The sequence below is a fragment of the Mesocricetus auratus genome, unplaced genomic scaffold (assembly GCF_017639785.1).
Source record: "Mesocricetus auratus isolate SY011 unplaced genomic scaffold, BCM_Maur_2.0 Super-Scaffold_4256, whole genome shotgun sequence".
NCBI classification, from domain to species: domain Eukaryota; kingdom Metazoa; phylum Chordata; class Mammalia; order Rodentia; family Cricetidae; genus Mesocricetus; species Mesocricetus auratus.
Window position 1 is genome coordinate 76,010,728 of NW_024429182.1, and position 18,747 is coordinate 76,029,474.

Below are 18,747 nucleotides of genomic sequence, written 5' to 3' on the forward strand. Positions count from 1 at the left end.
CTAAGACAGATCATTAAAGAGAAAGCCTACAATGCACATCTGGACTTACCTGTCTAACAGAATTCAAGTTTTGCGTACCCAGCCCTGCTATGGAGCCAAGGGCCTGGTTAGGTAGTGCACTATTTGAAGGGGGAAGCTTCATGCTTTGACTGGACATAAACTGCATGTTTTGGGATTCATCTGCTACAATGCCATCCTGATTGGACAGACAGAAAGATGTGTAACACCAGCCAAGCAAACAAGTAGAAAGGAGAAATCATTGCAGGAACAGAGGAGAAGTCACATGACATTCCAGCACCAACAGGAAACAGGTAGAAAACAGAAGAGATCAGATTAGTGTTAATTCTAGAGCACATAAACAGAGCTAAACACATATTTCATGGGACTAAGAAGAAAATATACACATAACCTCTATGCAAAACTGAGATATAAACGAAACAGTAAACTAAAAGCCCATTAGTAGGAAAGGCACTTGATTATACTTTTTATATTACAGACATTTTTCCTAGATACTATGCTATTAAGGGTTGATTAGTCTTAGAGATTAAAAAAGAAAGATTGTACCTTATCAAAATAAGGATTGCGCTCCATGGAAGACTCTTTGGAAATCTGAGGCCGAGAACCAGGACCTTTCCCGACCGTTCGATTGTAATCACCAATATTTAGGCTATGTTTATCTATCTCCATTCGCTTGTCTTGTAACATTCCTAATAAATGCAAGACACTATTATCAGTAGGAAGAGAACAATTTATTTCATTGAGAAAAATTTACAAAGAAAGCAAAATGCTCACTTTCAAAATGAAACAATTCCTGCTTCGACAAACACATAAAAACTACATTTCTGGCTGGGCGGTGGTGGCGTACGTCTTTAATCCCAGCACTCGGGAGGCAGAGGCAGGCAGATCTCTGTGAGTTCGAGACCAGCCTGGTCTACAATAGTTAGTTCCAGGACAGCCTCCAAAGCCACAGAGAAACCCTGTCTTGGAAAACAAAACAAACAACCAACAACACAACCCACTACATTTCTATTGTATAAATTTTGCACCTTACATGTAACTATTTTAAACAAACAGTACTATCTTATGAACCAATTAACTTGAAAAGAAACTGGTAAGCAGAAAGCAGTTAACAATCTCATTTTAAAGACTTCTTATGTAATCTAAGACATCTTACATCATCTCTTAACTACTTAACATTTTATGTATATGTGGTCACTCTCGGGGACATGTCCATTTTCTGAGACAGGGTTTTTCTTTGGCCTCAGCTAGCCAGGCAGCTCCAAGAATCCTCCTGTGTCTACCTCTCCAGCTGTGGGAATATAGGCACATGCCAGTTTGCCTGGTACTTTTTGTTATTTCTGAGGAATGAACACTAAGTCCTCATGTTTGTGAAACAGGAACTTTACCAACTGAGCATTTCCCACCCCTAATCTACTTGATTCTATAATAGAATTAATTTCCATTAGCAAGTAACAAGATAACAAAAAACCCACCCACTTTGATAAACCACCATCTATTAAATGCTCATTACATGTCAAATGTCGCTTTAAATTTTCAGTTATGCTAATTAAATGTTTGTAGCTTGTTATTATTGCCCCTATCAAGCAGCTGGAGAAGCTAGAGAACAGAAAGGAAAATGTCTTCCCCTCTATAAGATATCAGATATCGTTTGGCTAGGCATAGTGGTACACACCTTTAATAGCATCACTCTGGAGACAGAGGCAGGTGGACCTTTGAGTTTGAGGCCAGCCTGGTATACAGAGTTGAGTTCCAGGACAGCCAGAGCTACATAGTGAGACTTTGTCTCAAAACAAAAAAACAAATGAGATATTCTCTGCTCACCATCTCCTCATTCTGATTGCTCTGCCACACGTATGACCTCTCTCATCTTTGCTGGACACTGCCAACCTCCAATTACCTATCTAGTTCAACCAACCCTGGAGAACCCAACAGTGCTTTATCTTAATAATTTCACTGGCCAGACTGGCATTAATTCTCTCCACCAGTAAGCCCACCAACTCTTTTACCTTGGGTGTACATCTGGATTTATCAGTACTCACTGTGGAGAATACTTGATTGTGTCTCTAACATTCAGTCACTCCCAAGGTTTCAATGTCACCACATCCATTCAAGTGACCCTCCAAATACAAAAGGCCCAAATTCTGAACACTACTTAGTATATCTACCTCAGTGGCCTACCGTATCTCTCAACAAAGATTTCGTCTCTTAGAGTTCTACACACTTTCTCAGTCCAAGAAACTCACCCAGTGATTCTCTGCAAATGCTCTATCTGAGATGTCTATCATCATCAAAATATCCTAATTCCAGGCAAGCGAAAAAGTTTTTAACAAAAGGAAAAATTTCTTTAAGCAGGAACCTTTTAAAATGCCATTAATTTCTTAACATACACCAGGTATCTGAATAGTCTACCTTGTGGTACCTGAAAAACCACCCCAATTATCAATAATCCCAAGCAACACCCCTCCTCAGTTCTCTCCCAAAATGAGAGATACCAGTACCTATTCTCACTTAAGACCTTGGACTCTTTGTCTTGCTATCAAACCTCTATTGTTACAGCACTGTTAGTAATGGCCAGCTACTGATATGTCCTTTCATTCTAAATTCACTGTTTTTGACTGCTCCATGAAAGCATATCTAGACCTATTTATCCATTTCTTTTGCCAATCAGCACTGGGGCTTTGCCAGAAGATGTTCCTAGTTCAGTGAAAAGTTTAAAGCATGACTGAAGGGGGCCCATCGTTGGTCAGTAAAACTCCATGGTCAGTTCCTCATATACCTCTAAACAGCACTGTAACAGTATCTGGTGAGTTACATGTGCATTTGTAGCATACCCAGCAAGTTCCACAACTATGACATCATAACTTTCCTGCCTTGCAGCAAGCCATGGTGGTGGCAGATTTGCCTTCATGGGGATAGACACAGCTTCTGGATATTAGCTGTTTTTGTCTACAAAGCTTCTTCCTGCTATCAGGTCTCAGAGAATGCCTTCTTCACTATTATGGAATACCTCACAGAACTGCACCAGGCCATCAGTTCCTTGAGAGCAACAGAAGTGTGGTAATAGGCTCAGGATACAGAATTACCTGTTTTTACACACAGGACACCACCTGAAAGTTATTAGCCAACTGGGTAGAATAGCCTATTGAAGATTTCAGCAATAATGCTAGTTGGGAGACAAGATTCTGAGTATAAATTCTGTTCTCCAGGACATGACCTGTGGGGTTCAATACACAGGACAGCATAGGTCTGAGGTAGTGGTTCTCAGTGATGCCCAGGCCACCTCCAGAACTCCTGTTTCTGCTCCAGGAACCCTGCTGTTTAGACCTTGGTCCTGGGCAAGGCTTCCAACGAGACAAATCTGGTTCCAGTGAAATGTATAATGAAGCCAGGCACCTGAAGAGTCTGTGCCCCCAATGATATAAGCATAAGCAAGCAGGCAGGCAGGCACAGAACCAGTCTGTGGGCTGGAGCAAACAGGTTGGCATATGGAGTGGGAGATGATGTTCTGACACTGAATGACGGCAGTTGCTATATTCTGGAACCCAGGGAATTCTCTTGATACTTCTCTGCTTAATAAAGGGCCATACAATAGTAAAAACAGGCAGTACTATTGAGGATGAAAACCTCTGGGATATAGGTTTGAATAACCTCACTAGTTAATCCAGGACAACTGTGGTTCCAGTTAAGAAAGGGTAAGAAAGGAATAAGAGATGCAAGAAGGAACCATCAGTGCAAACAATGAACTGTGACCAACTGGAGGAAAAAATGAGGCACAGGCTTAGCAGCCCCAGCCTGAAAACCTGGAACTTTCTGTGTGCTTAGATTACACATTTTGGATTATAGATGTCCAACTAGTGGTCTATACAAATATTCTCAAATCCAAAATCTCAATATTTGAAATGCTTCTTGTCCCACCTGAAGCCACCTGCAGTGTGTCTCATGTTTACAACTGGTTATTAAAAGTGTGTTCATTTGTGTGGGCCAATCATTTCCTTTCTCTTTCCTATTCTGCTTTATTTTAAAAGTTATTCATAGTTAACTCTAGTCTTTAGACAAGAACCCGGCTCGAGGGTCATTTCCTCAGTAACACAATAGCTCTTGCAGATTGTACACCCTGTCTTCCTCACAAGCTGTAGGGTGAAGAGTACGAGATGAGAATGGAGTCAATTTCACCACTATGCTGAAGTTCACGGGTCAAAGGGTTGGGGTAAATGGTACTGTTTCATTTACTGCCTCTCCGTATCCACCCCCTATAGCCAACATTTTGGGCTGGCTCTCTCTATAAGGCAAGGGGGATGGGGGGTGGCAGGGGATGAATGAATGCATCTTTGTCCTTTATATGACTGTTCTCTTTGCTAGCTGGCAGCAAAGCTATGTGAGTAAAGAGTGCAGGAGAGACCCCGCAAGAAGAAAAGGCTGGCCCCAGTTCTGGTATGCTTTCACTTTCTCCTGTAGCCCAGGCTGCAGGGCTCACCTCATCAGAAGGTAGCAGCTGCCACCTGGCCCTGCATAGCAGTGGAGGGTGTCTCTAGCTTAACACTTTTCATGAGTGGTCCTTCCTCTTTACCTGACAGAGGAAGTCACGCACTCACACTGGGGTGGTACCACAACAACACACCTGCTGCTACAAGGCCAAGATCTCTGTACAAGGCATGGGTGCTCTACTGGGCACCATTCCAGTCTCTCTGCTGTTTACAGGCAACCCACTGCTACTCTAATTCCTTGTTAGTTAATGATAAACTCATCTTTCCTTATCTACTTTACTGTACTTTCTTCTCTGACTGCACTACCATCTAATAACCTGTAAGGGCAAGGCATACTCAAATTTCATCACAGTATTTCCTGTGCCTTCCAGAGCCAACTGTTGATAATAATTATCAATTTCTCCTGAGCCCAGTCCTATTCTCCACTGGATCAATCTAATCATTTCATCGTCTTTCTCATTGTGTGTATGTGGTGGGGGCGAGAGGTGGGAGAAGCAGAGGGGTACTACTTGGGAAAAGGACCAGTAGGGAGGGAAAAGGAACAGAAGCAACAGGAAATTATAGCTATTTATGAAAGTAGTATAATACACATTTACAAAAACCCTTCTTTAACCCTATTTCAGAGTGAAGTAAAAATGCCCAGACTCTTAATTAGCACAACTACCCCAGTCCTGTCTTCCTTCAACTACCACTCTTACATTTCTTCGCACAGTCATGGACACCTTGATATTTCTGACTATGGTTTGGGATGAATCTTTCATTTACTTTGTCTGTTACTTCATTTATTTATTTGTTTGTTTTTTCAGGACAGGGTTTCTCTGTGTAACAGCCCTGGCTGTCCCAGAAATCACTCTGTAGACCAGGCTAGCCTGGAACTCACAGAGATCCACCTGACTCTGCCTCCGGAGTGTGAGTGCTGAGATTAAAGGTGTGCACCACTGCTGCCGGGCTATCCAAGTCTGTATTATGCAGAGTCCTCTGATCTGGAGGACTAAATCTTCCACCTGAATAACCCACTCTTGATGGGACACTGAGACAACATAGACTGACAGACACTAGCACTACCTGAGATGTGCGGTGATATGCCCCTTAGAGGAACATCAAAACTCATATACTCGAGCATGCTCACACTATGCAGCAACAAGGAGTCTGTGGTAAGAGCCAGGGCTGCTCTCTTCAACTGGGTGAGGGCTCTTTGAACAAAATCATAACTCAGCTAGGCTTAGTTACTAGTGATAAACACCAACTCAAAATGATTTAATTTTTCTCTTACCTCCAGAAAGATCCATCTTATTGCTCTGTACATTTTCTTCTGGTGAGTCTCTCTGAAGTAGGAAAAAGCAATGTGTTAGCAGACTTTACCAAGGAAAACAAAAAGTGAAGAACTTTCCTGTGTTTCATCATCTCTTTTAAATTTGACTGTATTATGTGTGTTTGGCACGTGTGTGCAGAAGCCAGAATAGAGTTTCAGATGCCCTGGAGCTAGAGTAAAAGCAGTTGTAAACCACCCCCAACGGGTGATAGGAACAGAACCCTGGCGCTCTGAAGAGGAGCAAATGCTCTTAACCATGAAACTGCCTCTCCAGCCATATCTTTTTTTTAAATTATGTTTTAGTATATTTTTAATGTGCAGAAAATTATAAAATTTAAGAAATAAGGTTTGGTTAAAAACTTACTGATGAGGATTAATTTTTAAGAAAAAGATAATAAAACTGGGATAAATTATAAACCACCACTACAGAGGGTGGAGGCTGCTAAGAAAACATACTCACCGAAAAACTGATATTTGAAAACTGTTTAACAAATGGATTTATCCATGCGTCTTCTTGTTTGTTTCCACCTTTCATCATTGCCTTTGTAAAATAAAAGAGTAGAAAAGATGCCATGGCCATCTCTAATTATCTGAACACAGTGATGGACAAATAAACCTCAAGACAATTCCCAACTCTCATTTTTAGCCAATATTTTCTCCTTCAATCAACTCTTACCAGAGTTGTTAGCATTAAATAAATAAACTCATTTGATTTTCAACTTCCTTTGCTCCAGTCCTCTGGTATAGCTGCAGTGTATAGAGAAATCTCTAAAGGCAAGCAGTCAGAAGGAAAAGACACAAGCAAAGGGCCTTACTGACCCGGGAAGAGAAAAACGGGTCTCTGTGTAACGGAGACTAATGGGGTGCACCCACTTCACAAATGAACCATGGATCATTTGGATTTTTGGAATTCTTATACCAAATAAAAAATAGTAAGTAGGTTCTCCTGTTAGTCTTAAAACAATTTAATCCATAATTTAATCATAAAACAATTTAATCCATAATTTAATCATGATATGAGCATTCTACTGAAAAAAAAAATCAAAGCCCTCCAAGACATGATAATGTCTTTAAAAATTTCAATTTGTGTTGCTAAGAACACAGTATCGTGAGCAGCAGCTAAGTTGCTTTGGTGGGCTGGGCAGTACAGATATTACATTGAGAACCAAGGGGCCACAACGCAGCAGTCACAGAGGGAAGTTGGAAGCCACAGAGACCTAGGCCTCACATTGATGTGATGACCAAAGGGTCTTCTCTGTGTATTAATGTCCCTTTCCCATTGCTACTACCTGTTCCTTCTGACTGTGAAACAGCAGAGCTTCTTAACTCCCCACAAAGGCAGATCTCTAAAGCAAGCACCTAACCCTTTCCAAAGATTCTGAAGGCATTTCTGGTTCCTGTTCCCCCTCCACTACCTCCCATGGTTTGAACAATTGTCAACCTCTGCCCCTTCCATTCTTAAATGCATTTCTAACTGTTTCTCCTTTCTGGCTGGGATGTTGCAGTAGTCTCCTGAGATCCCTACAACTGGCACTCCGTCTACTCCAACTGGTATTACATACAAACATTGCATAGCTCTTTTTAAATAAGTTTTTAAAAAGCCACTGGAGTTGTTTTCTACAAAATTTCACTGGCTCCATACTTCCACATCCCAGCACATACTTGTGTGGAGCTCAATAGCCCATGAAGCTCGCCTGATGCCCCACCAGATAGTAGGAGCCCCTGAAAGGGCTGCTCTTCAGTGTATTGGAACCCCAGCACCAAGCACAGTACCTGGCACACAGCAGAAGCTAAATAAGAGTTTGCAGTTGCTTTCTAAAGATTTTTACTAGTAGAGACAAAGGAGAAAGAGTAAAAAGGCTACACACCCTTTCCCTTCTCCTTTTTTTGCCACTCAGACCCTGTAAGGAAAGACAAAGTCACAAAACAGCATGGTCCAGTGGGAAGAACAAGGTTTTGAATCTCAAGACCTAAACTTAAGTCCTTGCTTTGACACTAGTTACGAAACTTTGGGCAAGTCACCACCTTTTCCAGTCTCAACTTACTCCTCAGTATCCTATCTCAGAAGGTTATGAGGATCAAATGACTCATGTAAAACATGTAAAAGCACATCATAAGCTACATGGCCAGGCATCAATAGGCAAATCCAGCCAAATGAGAAAAACTATAAAATGAAAATGGCAGGTCCTAGACTTTTGAATCCCAGGATTAAAAGGGAATAACTTTGGCCTTGAGGGAGGCCAGGGACCCTCAAGGTCCTCAAAAGATCATTATTCTCAAATAGGGTGATGGGGATATTTTAGAGTCACTTCTGAGACTGGGCACTATTCTGAAAGATGTCCCAAGAGATTATGCCTCAACCCCAACCCCAATACTACTTCCCAGGACCCAGTGGTTCCTAAACCTGGCCCTACATTAAACATATTTGGTGAAGTGGTACAATTTCCAAAACTTCAGAAGACCTTGGGATATAGTAGACTATGTCTTGAACAAATACAATCCATTTCTCATGTAAAGCCAGGTATGGGAACACAATCTGCAACTCAGCCCCTTCCTAGGGATTTTCATCATAGGACCTTGGAGGTGAGGAAGGAACAATGATGATCCATGAATAGAGAATGACTCTGGGTAAGGGGAAGACTGGGACTCCATCCAAGTGAGGAGGTAAAATGGAAGATGGACATGAACTGGCAGTGAAATGGAGAGTCAACATGGAGATTTGCCCTTCTCTTCATCCTCACCACTGCTGGTACGACCTGGGCTGGGGTTGCCCCAAGCAGTACTGGTGGAGCTGAGGAGGAGAGAAATCCCGAGCTGTAACAGTGGGGAGAAAGGAAGTTCCTGTGGTCTTATGTTTTTCTAGGTAGCTGCCCATTCAAGAGGCTATTCCTAAGTTGGGGGCTGCCTGGACTGTACTGACTGCCATAAATGGGCAGAATAGATTAAATTTCTGTGGGTAAACTACCTTTGAGATTAAAGTTTCAAGAGCAACGCTCTTGAAATGTTTACCTTTGATGACATTTTCTTGGTATATGGTGGCCAATTTAAAGATGAGTTAAGCTCTTGAGATGAGTTACTGTTCCACATTCCAATCTCTACATCCTCCTCCTCTTCCCAGCCAGTGGGACGACTTCCAGGCAATGGCATATCATCACCACACCAGCCATCTTGCATAGATTTGGGCCCTGATTTGTAGATTTGTGATACAAAGACAAACAGACTTTAATGAAACAATTCTTCCAAGAGGTCAAACATACAGCAAAGTACAGAGACATTGGAGCTAAACAAAACACACCTTTACTTCTCAAATAAATGTAATAGAAAAGGTATGTTCTATGCTGTACTGAAAGTTCACTGGAAAGAATTAAAATATCAAATGAAACTTTCCATGTTTTCACAAATCAGAGGGTTTCTTTCTTTTCTTTTCATTCTGAGACAGGGCTTTTCTGGGTAACTTTGGAGCCTGTCCTGGAACTTGCTCTGTAGACCAGATTGGCCATGAACTCACTGAGAGACCTGCCTACCTATACCTTGACTGCTGGGACTAAAGGTGTGTGCCTGCCACCACCACATGGTTAATCAGAGGGTTACTAAACACAGGCAATGGCAGCTTCTTGCATGTACCCATTTGAACTTTAAAACGACACAATAGACAGAGAGGACAGCTGAGGCTCAAATGAATCAGTTTTGGATGTTTCTACAAGGCTGGTCAAAGTGTACTGAAGCCACCAGTAGCAAGCAATTAATCAACACACACACACACACACACACACACACACACAGAGCCTTTGGGGTTCCTATAAGCTTTTCTGAGCCCAACATGGTAAATAAACAACATTCACCTGCATCTCAGGATCCTTCCCATTTAAGATTTGATGGTCTGGACATCTGTCCCATGTTATACTATTTAGTCTCTCAGGTTAAATGGCATGAAAGTTGCTAAGTCCGTTTTAAATAATCCAATGAGGTGAGAAAGAAATTAGATTTGGTGGAGGACATGTTAGTCATTAGTAGTTTTAAGAAAAATGTATTGAACCTCATATAGAATATGCCATACCATATAGCTACATCAGTGACAATTTAGGAGCACTAGCCTATTCTTTAAATGCAGTGATATGAGTTCATCATCAGCATCACTACAAAATGGCTACTAAAGATCAAGGATGACTCACCAGATTTGCTTAATGACTGTGAACCAACAGAGCTGGAGCCCCACGTGGATGTGTTGGATGCCGCGCTAATGGGTTCTCCCCAGCTGGGACCACTGTCTATGGGCTTACCCCAGGCTGAAGTACCATTATCCACAGTCGTGGCTGGAGTAGAAGGCTCCCCCCAGGGCTCACCCCAGCCTTTAGGAAGTGTGGGAAAAGAAGTCATCAGCATGGATATAAGGAAACATAGCAAATAAAGAACAAGGAAGTACTTGATAAACCAGATGAAGAACTTTACATTCATATACTGAATAATGACTCTGTGACAACCATGAGGCATATTTTATGTAAAGACCATAAATTATTCTGCACTAATATAATTTAACTGTATAACGTTTTAACCTCTTTCAAAACTACTTTCTGATGCTAGGGCAGATTCTTTTGAATATTTTAACTACTATGCAAATCATCTTCCTTTGAGGATGAAGTTAGTACTTAAAAATGCCAGGTTCTTCTGAACGGAAGCCCATGAACTGAGCAGGTATAGCGTAAAGTGTTCTACTAGGCACACGTTACTGAAATGACACCCTTCCCACAGAACTGTAAAGAAGAACAACCTACTATACGACTACCAACAGACAAGAAACCTACTTTATACATACTGGATAATGTTCATTTAAAAGTACACAGAAAAAAAAAGGTCTACACTATTACATTGAGGTTGTCTAACCCCTCCCACACCCCGCCCCTGAAAAGCCACAAAAAAATTGTTTAAAGAATGAAAACAAAGATGTCTGCCCTAAAAGTTAAACATAAATCAACAGACTAAACTCATATTTAAAAACAAAGCACAACTAAGTACCAAAAGAATTCATCAAAACATCACCACTTCACTGTCCAATGAAACATTACTCAACAAAACTCCCATTAACAAAGGAAATATAAGCCTGTCACATTTGGAGAAAATGTTGCCATATCAATTTACAAGGAAAAGAATTTGCTCAGTATAGGAGAGGAAAAGTAAGAATATACTAGAAAGATACAGTGCACTGTTTTAGGTGCACACACTATATCCACTGTTATTTGAGTAGATGTGAACTTCTAATTTAGAAAATTACTCTAAAGTCACATACCAAATATCTACAGTACTGTACTCAGACACTTGGCTTCACTGTATTTCAATAATAAAACCAAACAGTTAAGCCTTGACTTAGAATAACAGAGAGAAGCACGTAACATTGCCACGTAGCCCCTTCTATATTCCCAGCAGAGTACTAAGATTCACAGCAACACTGACGAAGACAGAGTTGATGCCTTTGAGCACAGCTCCTATGACAGTGTGTCAACACAAAGCTTGCTTCCAGAGTACCACTGGACTCCAAAGATGAACGCTTACCAGAGCCACTGCTTGCCTCCTTGCTTGAGACAGCGTTTGCAGACGGCAGCAACCGATGCATCTGTGCTTGCTGGTCTGAGCGGCTGCTGCCATCTGGGATGTTTTTATTCCACATGTTCACATTTTTGTAGTTGTATTTGCTCGGATCTCCCCAAGCTGAAGTTCCATCGTCAATCTCCATTTTTCGTCGTATAGATTCTGGGGATGGCTCCTCCCAGCCTGTGGGTTCTTCCTCCTTTGTTGGAGCTGGAATAGGTCCTCCTAGCCAGCCTGTACCAGGAGGCTTGCCGGTAGCTGGTGGGATTCCCCATGATCCAACAATGTCTTGTTGCTTGTTCCAATCTGGAGAACTAACTGGTTTTGATGAATCTCCCCAACCTAGAGACTGATTACACTTTGGAGGGTCTCCCCATCCCTGGGAAGAATTAGGTTTAGAAGATTCATCCCATCCTGATGAATTATTTGGATTTATATTATTTCCCCAAGTAAAAGAACTAGTTTTACCAAGTTCGTTCCAACCAGAAATGGACCTGTCACTGTCACTACCTCCTGAGCTGGATTTCTTGTTAGTCTCACCCCAATGGTTACTCCTGGAAGTTTCTCCCCAGTTATCACTGGCAGAAATGGACCAACCTTGGTTTGCCTTTTGTCCATCACCCCACCCTTGTTTGTTCTTTTGCGAATCATTCCATGCAGACTTCTCTTCTTTGCAATTCCCCCACTGATTGCTCTTAATCGTTCCTGTAGCAGCAGAATCATCTTCCCACCCCCCCTGGCAGTTTGAGCCTTTGGAATCTCCCCACCTTAGAGTAGGTTTGGGATCACCCCACCCTGATACAGATGAGGTATCATTACTATTAGGGCTAGTCTTATCTACACATGCCCCTGAGTTAAAAGTCTGTGTTGCAGAGCTTCCCCAGGCCTCTGTCCCATTGTCAGTCTTTCTTTCCCCTCTTGGTGATGTCTCTGTATCCCAGGCAGTATTCTGCTTAATAGGAGTCTGTCCCCAACCAGAGTTGGATAGGACACGTGGATCTAAGTCAGTTCTGTTTACAATGCTTTGGAGTAATGTGTGCTGATCAATTTTTCTTCTATCTCTACTCTGACTTTCCCCAGTTACTTTTTCTTCAAGGCGTCCAGTGCTCTCTGTACTACCATCACTCTCCACTGTGCCTCCTGTTTTGGCCCACACACTGTTTTGCTCATTTGTCTGAGATGTGGCAGAACCCTGATCCTCTTCCTCAGTAGATTTCCATCCATTTGTAAACTTCTTACCATTGCCATTTACACTGTCATTGGAATGCTGATTGCTAGGCAGTTTGTTCCACTCAACACTGGGTAGACTAGGGCCAGTGTTCTGTGCAGGACTTCCCCATCCTCTTCGACTTCCTCCAGAATTCGCACCATTTCCACTTCCCCAAGGTGAACTCTGGGAATTCGTTGTCCCAGGCTCCCATACACCTCCCCCTTTATTTGTGTTAACTTGAAAGTTAGTGCCCATAGGCCCATTTATGCCAGGCTGCATTAGAGTTGCATTCACAGTGTCACCATTGGCTTGGCCATTAGGTCCTACACATTTGTCGCCAGAGTAATTAGAACCATAGGCACCCCATGTAGTACCGTAGGAGCCTCCAGTTTTTGACTCTCCATTGCTTAGGTGAGAAAGGGAAGTGCCATTCATAACTGACGGAGCCTGTATCTGAGGATGATTCATTGTGCTCACACGCCAGGCCCCTGGATTACTAGTAGGCAGTTCATTATTCTGTACTGAACCGGAGTTTGGTAAACTAGAGGTCATAAAGTTAGTAGTGTTATTTGGTCCAGTTGTTTCAGTGGTGATATTCTGAGGTTGACCACTGAACGAAACCTTCTGTGTACCACTTACTTCAGGCTCGCAAGTGTCCTGAAGGCTGCCCCAGGTACCATGGGTAGAAGAGCCACTGACTTTAGAGTTGATACTCTGATTGTTAGGCATCTGGCCTATGGTACTACACTGAATATTGATGCCAGAACTCCCACTCCCTACAGGCCCTTTTAGGGCAAGTCCATTGTTTTCTAATACTGGCCAGGCACCATGGTTGCTAGCTGAATTCAAAGTGCTTGGATTTAACCCTCCATTTGATGAAGAACTTACAGTGCCCCAAGCATTCATTCTATTGTTATTACTTTCTGATTTGCTTTCAGGAGCATCCACAGAGACCTGACATGTGCTTATTATGGCTCCATGGGGGAAGCCCCATGGCCCAGTACTACTTCCGTGGCCTACATTATTGCTGCTGCTACCAACCACAAACTTGCTTTGAGAACCGAGTCCAGTGCTATTCCGAAGGCCATCTTTTTCACCACCTGTGTTCCCTGAAGCCATGACAGTGATGTTTCTCTCCGACTCAGAACTGGAGGCAGAATCAGCATCCATACATTCTGAAGCCAACTCAGGATCACTGCCAGGGACTGAGGGCCATGCTTCTTTTTCCAACAAGTCCTTTACAGCATTCTTACAGCTTGTGCTACAGTCACTTGTAGAAGACACAGGTCCCCGCTGGCAATTTTCATAATGGGATCCTGAAGTATTATGATTTATATCTAGAATAAAGGAGAAATACAACTATTTATAAAGCGTTAAGCATTTTCAAAATACTATGTAGGCTGAGAAAAGTGAGGATCCATTACAAATACATGTAGCTCCTCAACATTAGCAAGATGCTCCACAGTATGGTTGAGGCACTGGTTATCTTCCAGCCACCAACTCTCCATGGTCAGTAATTTCACAGGCAGAATTATGTGCTTTGTTCAACATCCTACAGCACTGAGAGGAACAGAAAGCCCCATAGGAATAACTGCTAAATGTATACATTGGTAAAAACCCAATAAATCAAGAATTTTGGAGTAAGGAAGACTGGGCAGTAGTGATGAATTACAGTAATCCAGGTTCAGAGACTTGACTTAGGAGAAAATGGACTAGGGAGTAAGGAGCCCATAATGATCCAGTTTCCTAAAATAGCTTTCTACACAACACCTTTGGGTGTTGTAACAATTCTGTAAAACTCTCAAAGTCTTTGTACTGTATTTCTACTTTAATAGTGTATGCATTCAAATACAGTGTAACACACAAGCAAGAATAGTAATTTTCAAAAAATTAATCTACTTTCAAGGTCTTGTTTATTAAGGGACAACAGGGAAAAATTATGGTTAGTAACTCAGCAGCTGATATTGTAGTCCATTAGGGACTAATCATACAACCTCAGTCTTAGACTTACTGCCATGTAATTAACATCTACTTTTGGTTTTTTTCTACAGACAGGGTTGCTGTGTGTTTTTGCTAGTTTCTTGGCCTATTTTGTTTGGCTTAAGGGTCTGGTGGGTAGAAATGCATCTGCGACAATAGCTTCGTAAGGTATCTGCATTTAGGCTACCTTGAGGAGTAGCTTACAATACAGTTCTCAGTAGTCTCTAGAAATAAATCAAAGTCACATTGGTAGTATGATTTGCTACTATGGAAAATGATTCTGCTTCTAAAACTTTCTCTCAAAGCAAAGATGCTAAGAAACAAATGATGGAAACTGTTACAAATGGTAAGAAAAGCAACTACAGATCTACCTGCAAGTGAGCATAATTCAAGTAAGTAGCACAGAATTCACAGGCTACTGCTCCTTTTCAGAATTATTTTATCAAAGAGCTATCAGAAGCTGGGTGTGGTCACACCTTTAGTCCAGACCCTGAAAAGGCAGATCTGTGACTCAGAGGTAAGCCTAGAGAATCCTGTCCTTCTGCCACCCCCAAAGACAGTCAACTTAGTTTGTCTTCTATTTTCCCTGAGAAGAAATAATTCTGCACTGTAACACACAGCAGCACAAACACCAGCCCATGGTCAGTATTTATTGCCACACAGCAGCAGCTTTGCAAACATTTGCATGAAGTTCTTCAGACAATTCTAGAGCACAACTATTGCCCTCACTTTGCAGAAGAGAAAACTTGTAGAAACTAAATGAATTAAGCAAGATGTGCTGGATAGTTCTATGTCAACTTGACACAAACTAAGTCATGAGAGGAGGCAATTTCAAATAAGAAAATGCCTCCAAGCAGGGTGTAGTGGTACAAGCCTTTAATCCCAGACTCAGATCAGTCTGGTCTACACGTAGAAACCCTTTCTAGAACAACAAAACCAAACAACAACAATAACAAAAATGCCTCCATAAAATCAGGCTGTAGGCAAGCCTGTAGGGCATTTTCTTAATTAATGACTGATTGGAGAAGGCCTAGCCCACTGTGGATGGTGTCATCCCTGGGCTGGTGGTCCTGGGCTTTATAAGGTGGCAGGCTGAATAAGCCATTGAAAGCAAGTCAGTAAGAAGCACTCCTCCACAGCTGTTACATCAGCTCCTGTTTCCAGGTTCTTGCCCTGTTTGAGTTCCTGTTCTGATTTCCTCTGATGATGAACAGTGACATGGAAGTGTAAGTCAAATAAACCCTTTCCTCCCCAACTTGCTTTTTGGTCACAGTGTTTCATCACAGCAATGACAACCCTAACTAAGACACAAGGTAAGTTAGATTCCTCCAAGAAGCAAAATAGCTAAAAATCTGTGACCAGCACACCAGCAACAACAGAACTCAAACTTGGATTCTTCACAGTGGCTAGAGGGTGAAATAAGGTTATGCTATTTTCATCTGAGGGTAGCAAGTGCTGGAAACTGAACCCTTTTCATGTTGGGCAAGTGTTTTACCACTGAGCTTCGTTTCTGTTCCTTTGTTGAGATGAGGTTTCTGTGTAGCCCCGGCTGGCCTCAAATTTGTGAACAATCTTTCAGCATTAGCCATAAGAATGTTGAGATTACAGGCGTGTGCTACCAGACCAGGCAAGAGAGGGTATATTTTAATAAATATGGTTGTTCGATTAACCAAAGCTACTTTACACAAAGTGTTCAGTTACTGCTGTCAGTAGTAGTTGAGAATTTCATTAAAGACTGGCACGGTGGCCATGTCTTTAATCCCAGCACTTAGGAGGCAGAGGCAGGAGGATATTTGTGAGTCTGAGGCCAGCTTAGTCTACATAGTTCCAGAATGTAGAGGAACCCCGTCTACAACAACAACAACAACAAAACAAAAAACAAAAACCCCACTAAACAAACAAACAAACAAACCAAGAGACACTGTACCACTTATCCAGTCTGTGAGACCAGAGAGAACTTTCTCTTTGTATGCTTTAGTTTCCTCATCTAGATAATAGGGAGTTAATCTAGATGATCCCTATAAGGATTAAATGATTAACAACTGAAGGTACTTTGAATTGTATCTGATCCATATAAGGCACTAAATATAGGGTATCACCATCATTAATGAATGCACGCTCACAGTTATCATTCTTCCATTCTATCCTCCAAACATGTTTTCATTTATCATAGCACTCTTATTAAGAACAAAATGACAACACAAATCACAGCTAGTGAAGTCTCAGATTTATTGTAAATACAATGTTAACTGCTACACTTACACACCTACAATGCCTCCTTCTAGAAAACATGTGAAGTGAAGCATAAAACTTCTTTACTAATTTTCCAGAACAAAATTTATTTTTATTTACATGTCTAAGTACTTGTGACCTGTGATGCGTGCGTGCGTGCGTGTGTGTGTATGTGTGTGTGTGTGTGTGTGTGTGTGTGTGTGTGTGTGTGTGCGTGTGCGTGTGTTTTCCTGGAGGCCAGAAGAGGGCACTGGATCGCAGCTGTGACCGACCTGATTTGGGTATTGGGAAGACACTTAGTCTTCTCAAAGAGCAGCAAGACTTCTTAACCACTAGCCAAGATACAAGCCTCTGCCTTTATTCTTCCCTATGCACAATAAACCAAAACCATCATCCATTGCTAAGTGTAAACCTTTCCTCCAAATCTAGAGCACAAATCAGTTTTACCACTATCCCCCACCTTGAATCATGGCATTATGTTAGCAACACTACTATTCAATCCCGTGCTGGAAGGACTACCCAATAAATTATAACTCAAAGATAAATAAACAAACAGGGACACAAAAAGATCAACATAAAAAAAACAAAAAACAAAACTACCAACCATACAGACATGGTTGGTGGAGTGCTTGTCTGGCATACACAAAGCCCTGGGTTCAGTCCCTAGCACTGCAGAAACTGGGCTTGGGAATACAAGAGTCTGATCCCAGCAGTGGAGAGATGAGGTGGTGGAGGCAGGAGGATCAAAGTCCAAGGTTATCCTCAGCTGTATAATCAGCTAGAGGCCAGGCTGAGTACACAACAGATCCTGTCAAAAAGAAAACTTACCAAGAAAAAATTATCTCCCCCCTCAATGGGGGAAAGATCTCAATATTCAAAAGTCATAAAATCACTTACAAAATAACTAACAAGAATAATTGAATGTCCTATATAACTAGCCTTTATTGCAGCCTACAGTGGGGTAAAAAAGAACTTGTTATATATAGAAACTCAATTCTGAATGAAATGAAGTAGCAAGACTCTGGGCTTAACCAGAGTATGTAACAAGATAAAAAGTGACTCAGACATGTTTGTGTAACAGGTACAAGAACTGCTCCAGTCTCAAACAGAGGGAGCCTGCAGGATCACACAACAGACAACAGCAGTGCACCAAGGAATTGAATAAGCACTACAGCTAAAACTTAAGCCAATTTAGGAGAAAAGGAATACTCAGTACTTGGAAAATGTTTTTTTTAATGAGACAATAAATCAAAATCACCAAATAATTAAAGTTTTAAGAATAAGGAGGAAAACAAGATACCGGTAAAGAGAATTTTTTATTCAAAAAGAAAAGGGCCAGGTAGTGGTGGTGCACGCCTGGATGGCCATGGTGAATCTCTGTGAGTTTGAAGCTAACTTGGTCTACAGAGTGAGTTCCAGGACAACTGGATGTACACAGAGAGACACCATCTCAAAAGAAAAGAACAAAGAAAAGAAGCCAACAGTAGTAATGTTGCAGCTGTGATCCTAGCACTCAAGAGGCTGGTGCAGGAGCATAGAATTCCAGACCAGAGTGGGCCACAAAGTGAGTCTTTGTCTAAATCTCCTACTCCCACCCCACACAAAAAAAGAAAAAAACCATAAAACCATAATATAACTGATTTGATCTCTTACAAAACATGAAAAACAGCAGCAGCAGGCTGACACCTGTTACCAAACGTGTTCTCCGAGTCTGGCCTTTACTTCATCTGGAGATGTTTGTGGTGATCTAATGGTTTGCTGTTGTACTGTTTTCTTACTTACGTTAGGAAAATAGGGAGAAGCACCTTCAGTAATTATGACCGAAAACTCCATTTTAAAACTGTAACACACTTGATACCTTCAATAAATCCTAATAGAGAAATTGTTTTTAAAGTGGGTTATTACAGATGACTCAAGGCATTTTT

The 18,747-nt window shown here is 41.6% G+C and overlaps 1 protein-coding gene across 11 annotated transcripts in view; it reads right to left on the minus strand.

Annotated features, from left to right (window-relative positions):
- The window catches only part of Tnrc6a (trinucleotide repeat containing adaptor 6A), a 164,795-nt gene that overhangs the window by 13,779 nt on the left and 132,269 nt on the right, over positions 1-18,747 (minus strand). For 8 of the 11 annotated variants that reach the window (XM_040754992.1, XM_040755027.1, XM_040754980.1 and 5 more), the window contains 8 exons: positions 11,365-13,947; positions 9,990-10,166; positions 8,827-9,002; positions 7,686-7,718; positions 6,278-6,358; positions 5,779-5,830; positions 565-707; positions 50-196 (listed from right to left, as the gene is read on the minus strand). In XM_040754992.1, coding sequence (XP_040610926.1) covers positions 50-196; positions 565-707; positions 5,779-5,830; positions 6,278-6,358; positions 7,686-7,718; positions 8,827-9,002; positions 9,990-10,166; positions 11,365-13,947 — 3,392 coding nt within the window. The remainder of the gene's footprint in view (positions 1-49; positions 197-564; positions 708-5,778; positions 5,831-6,277; positions 6,359-7,685; positions 7,719-8,826; positions 9,003-9,989; positions 10,167-11,364; positions 13,948-18,747) is intronic. The other 3 variants (XM_040755018.1, XM_040755003.1, XM_040754989.1) reach the window with 2 other exon arrangements.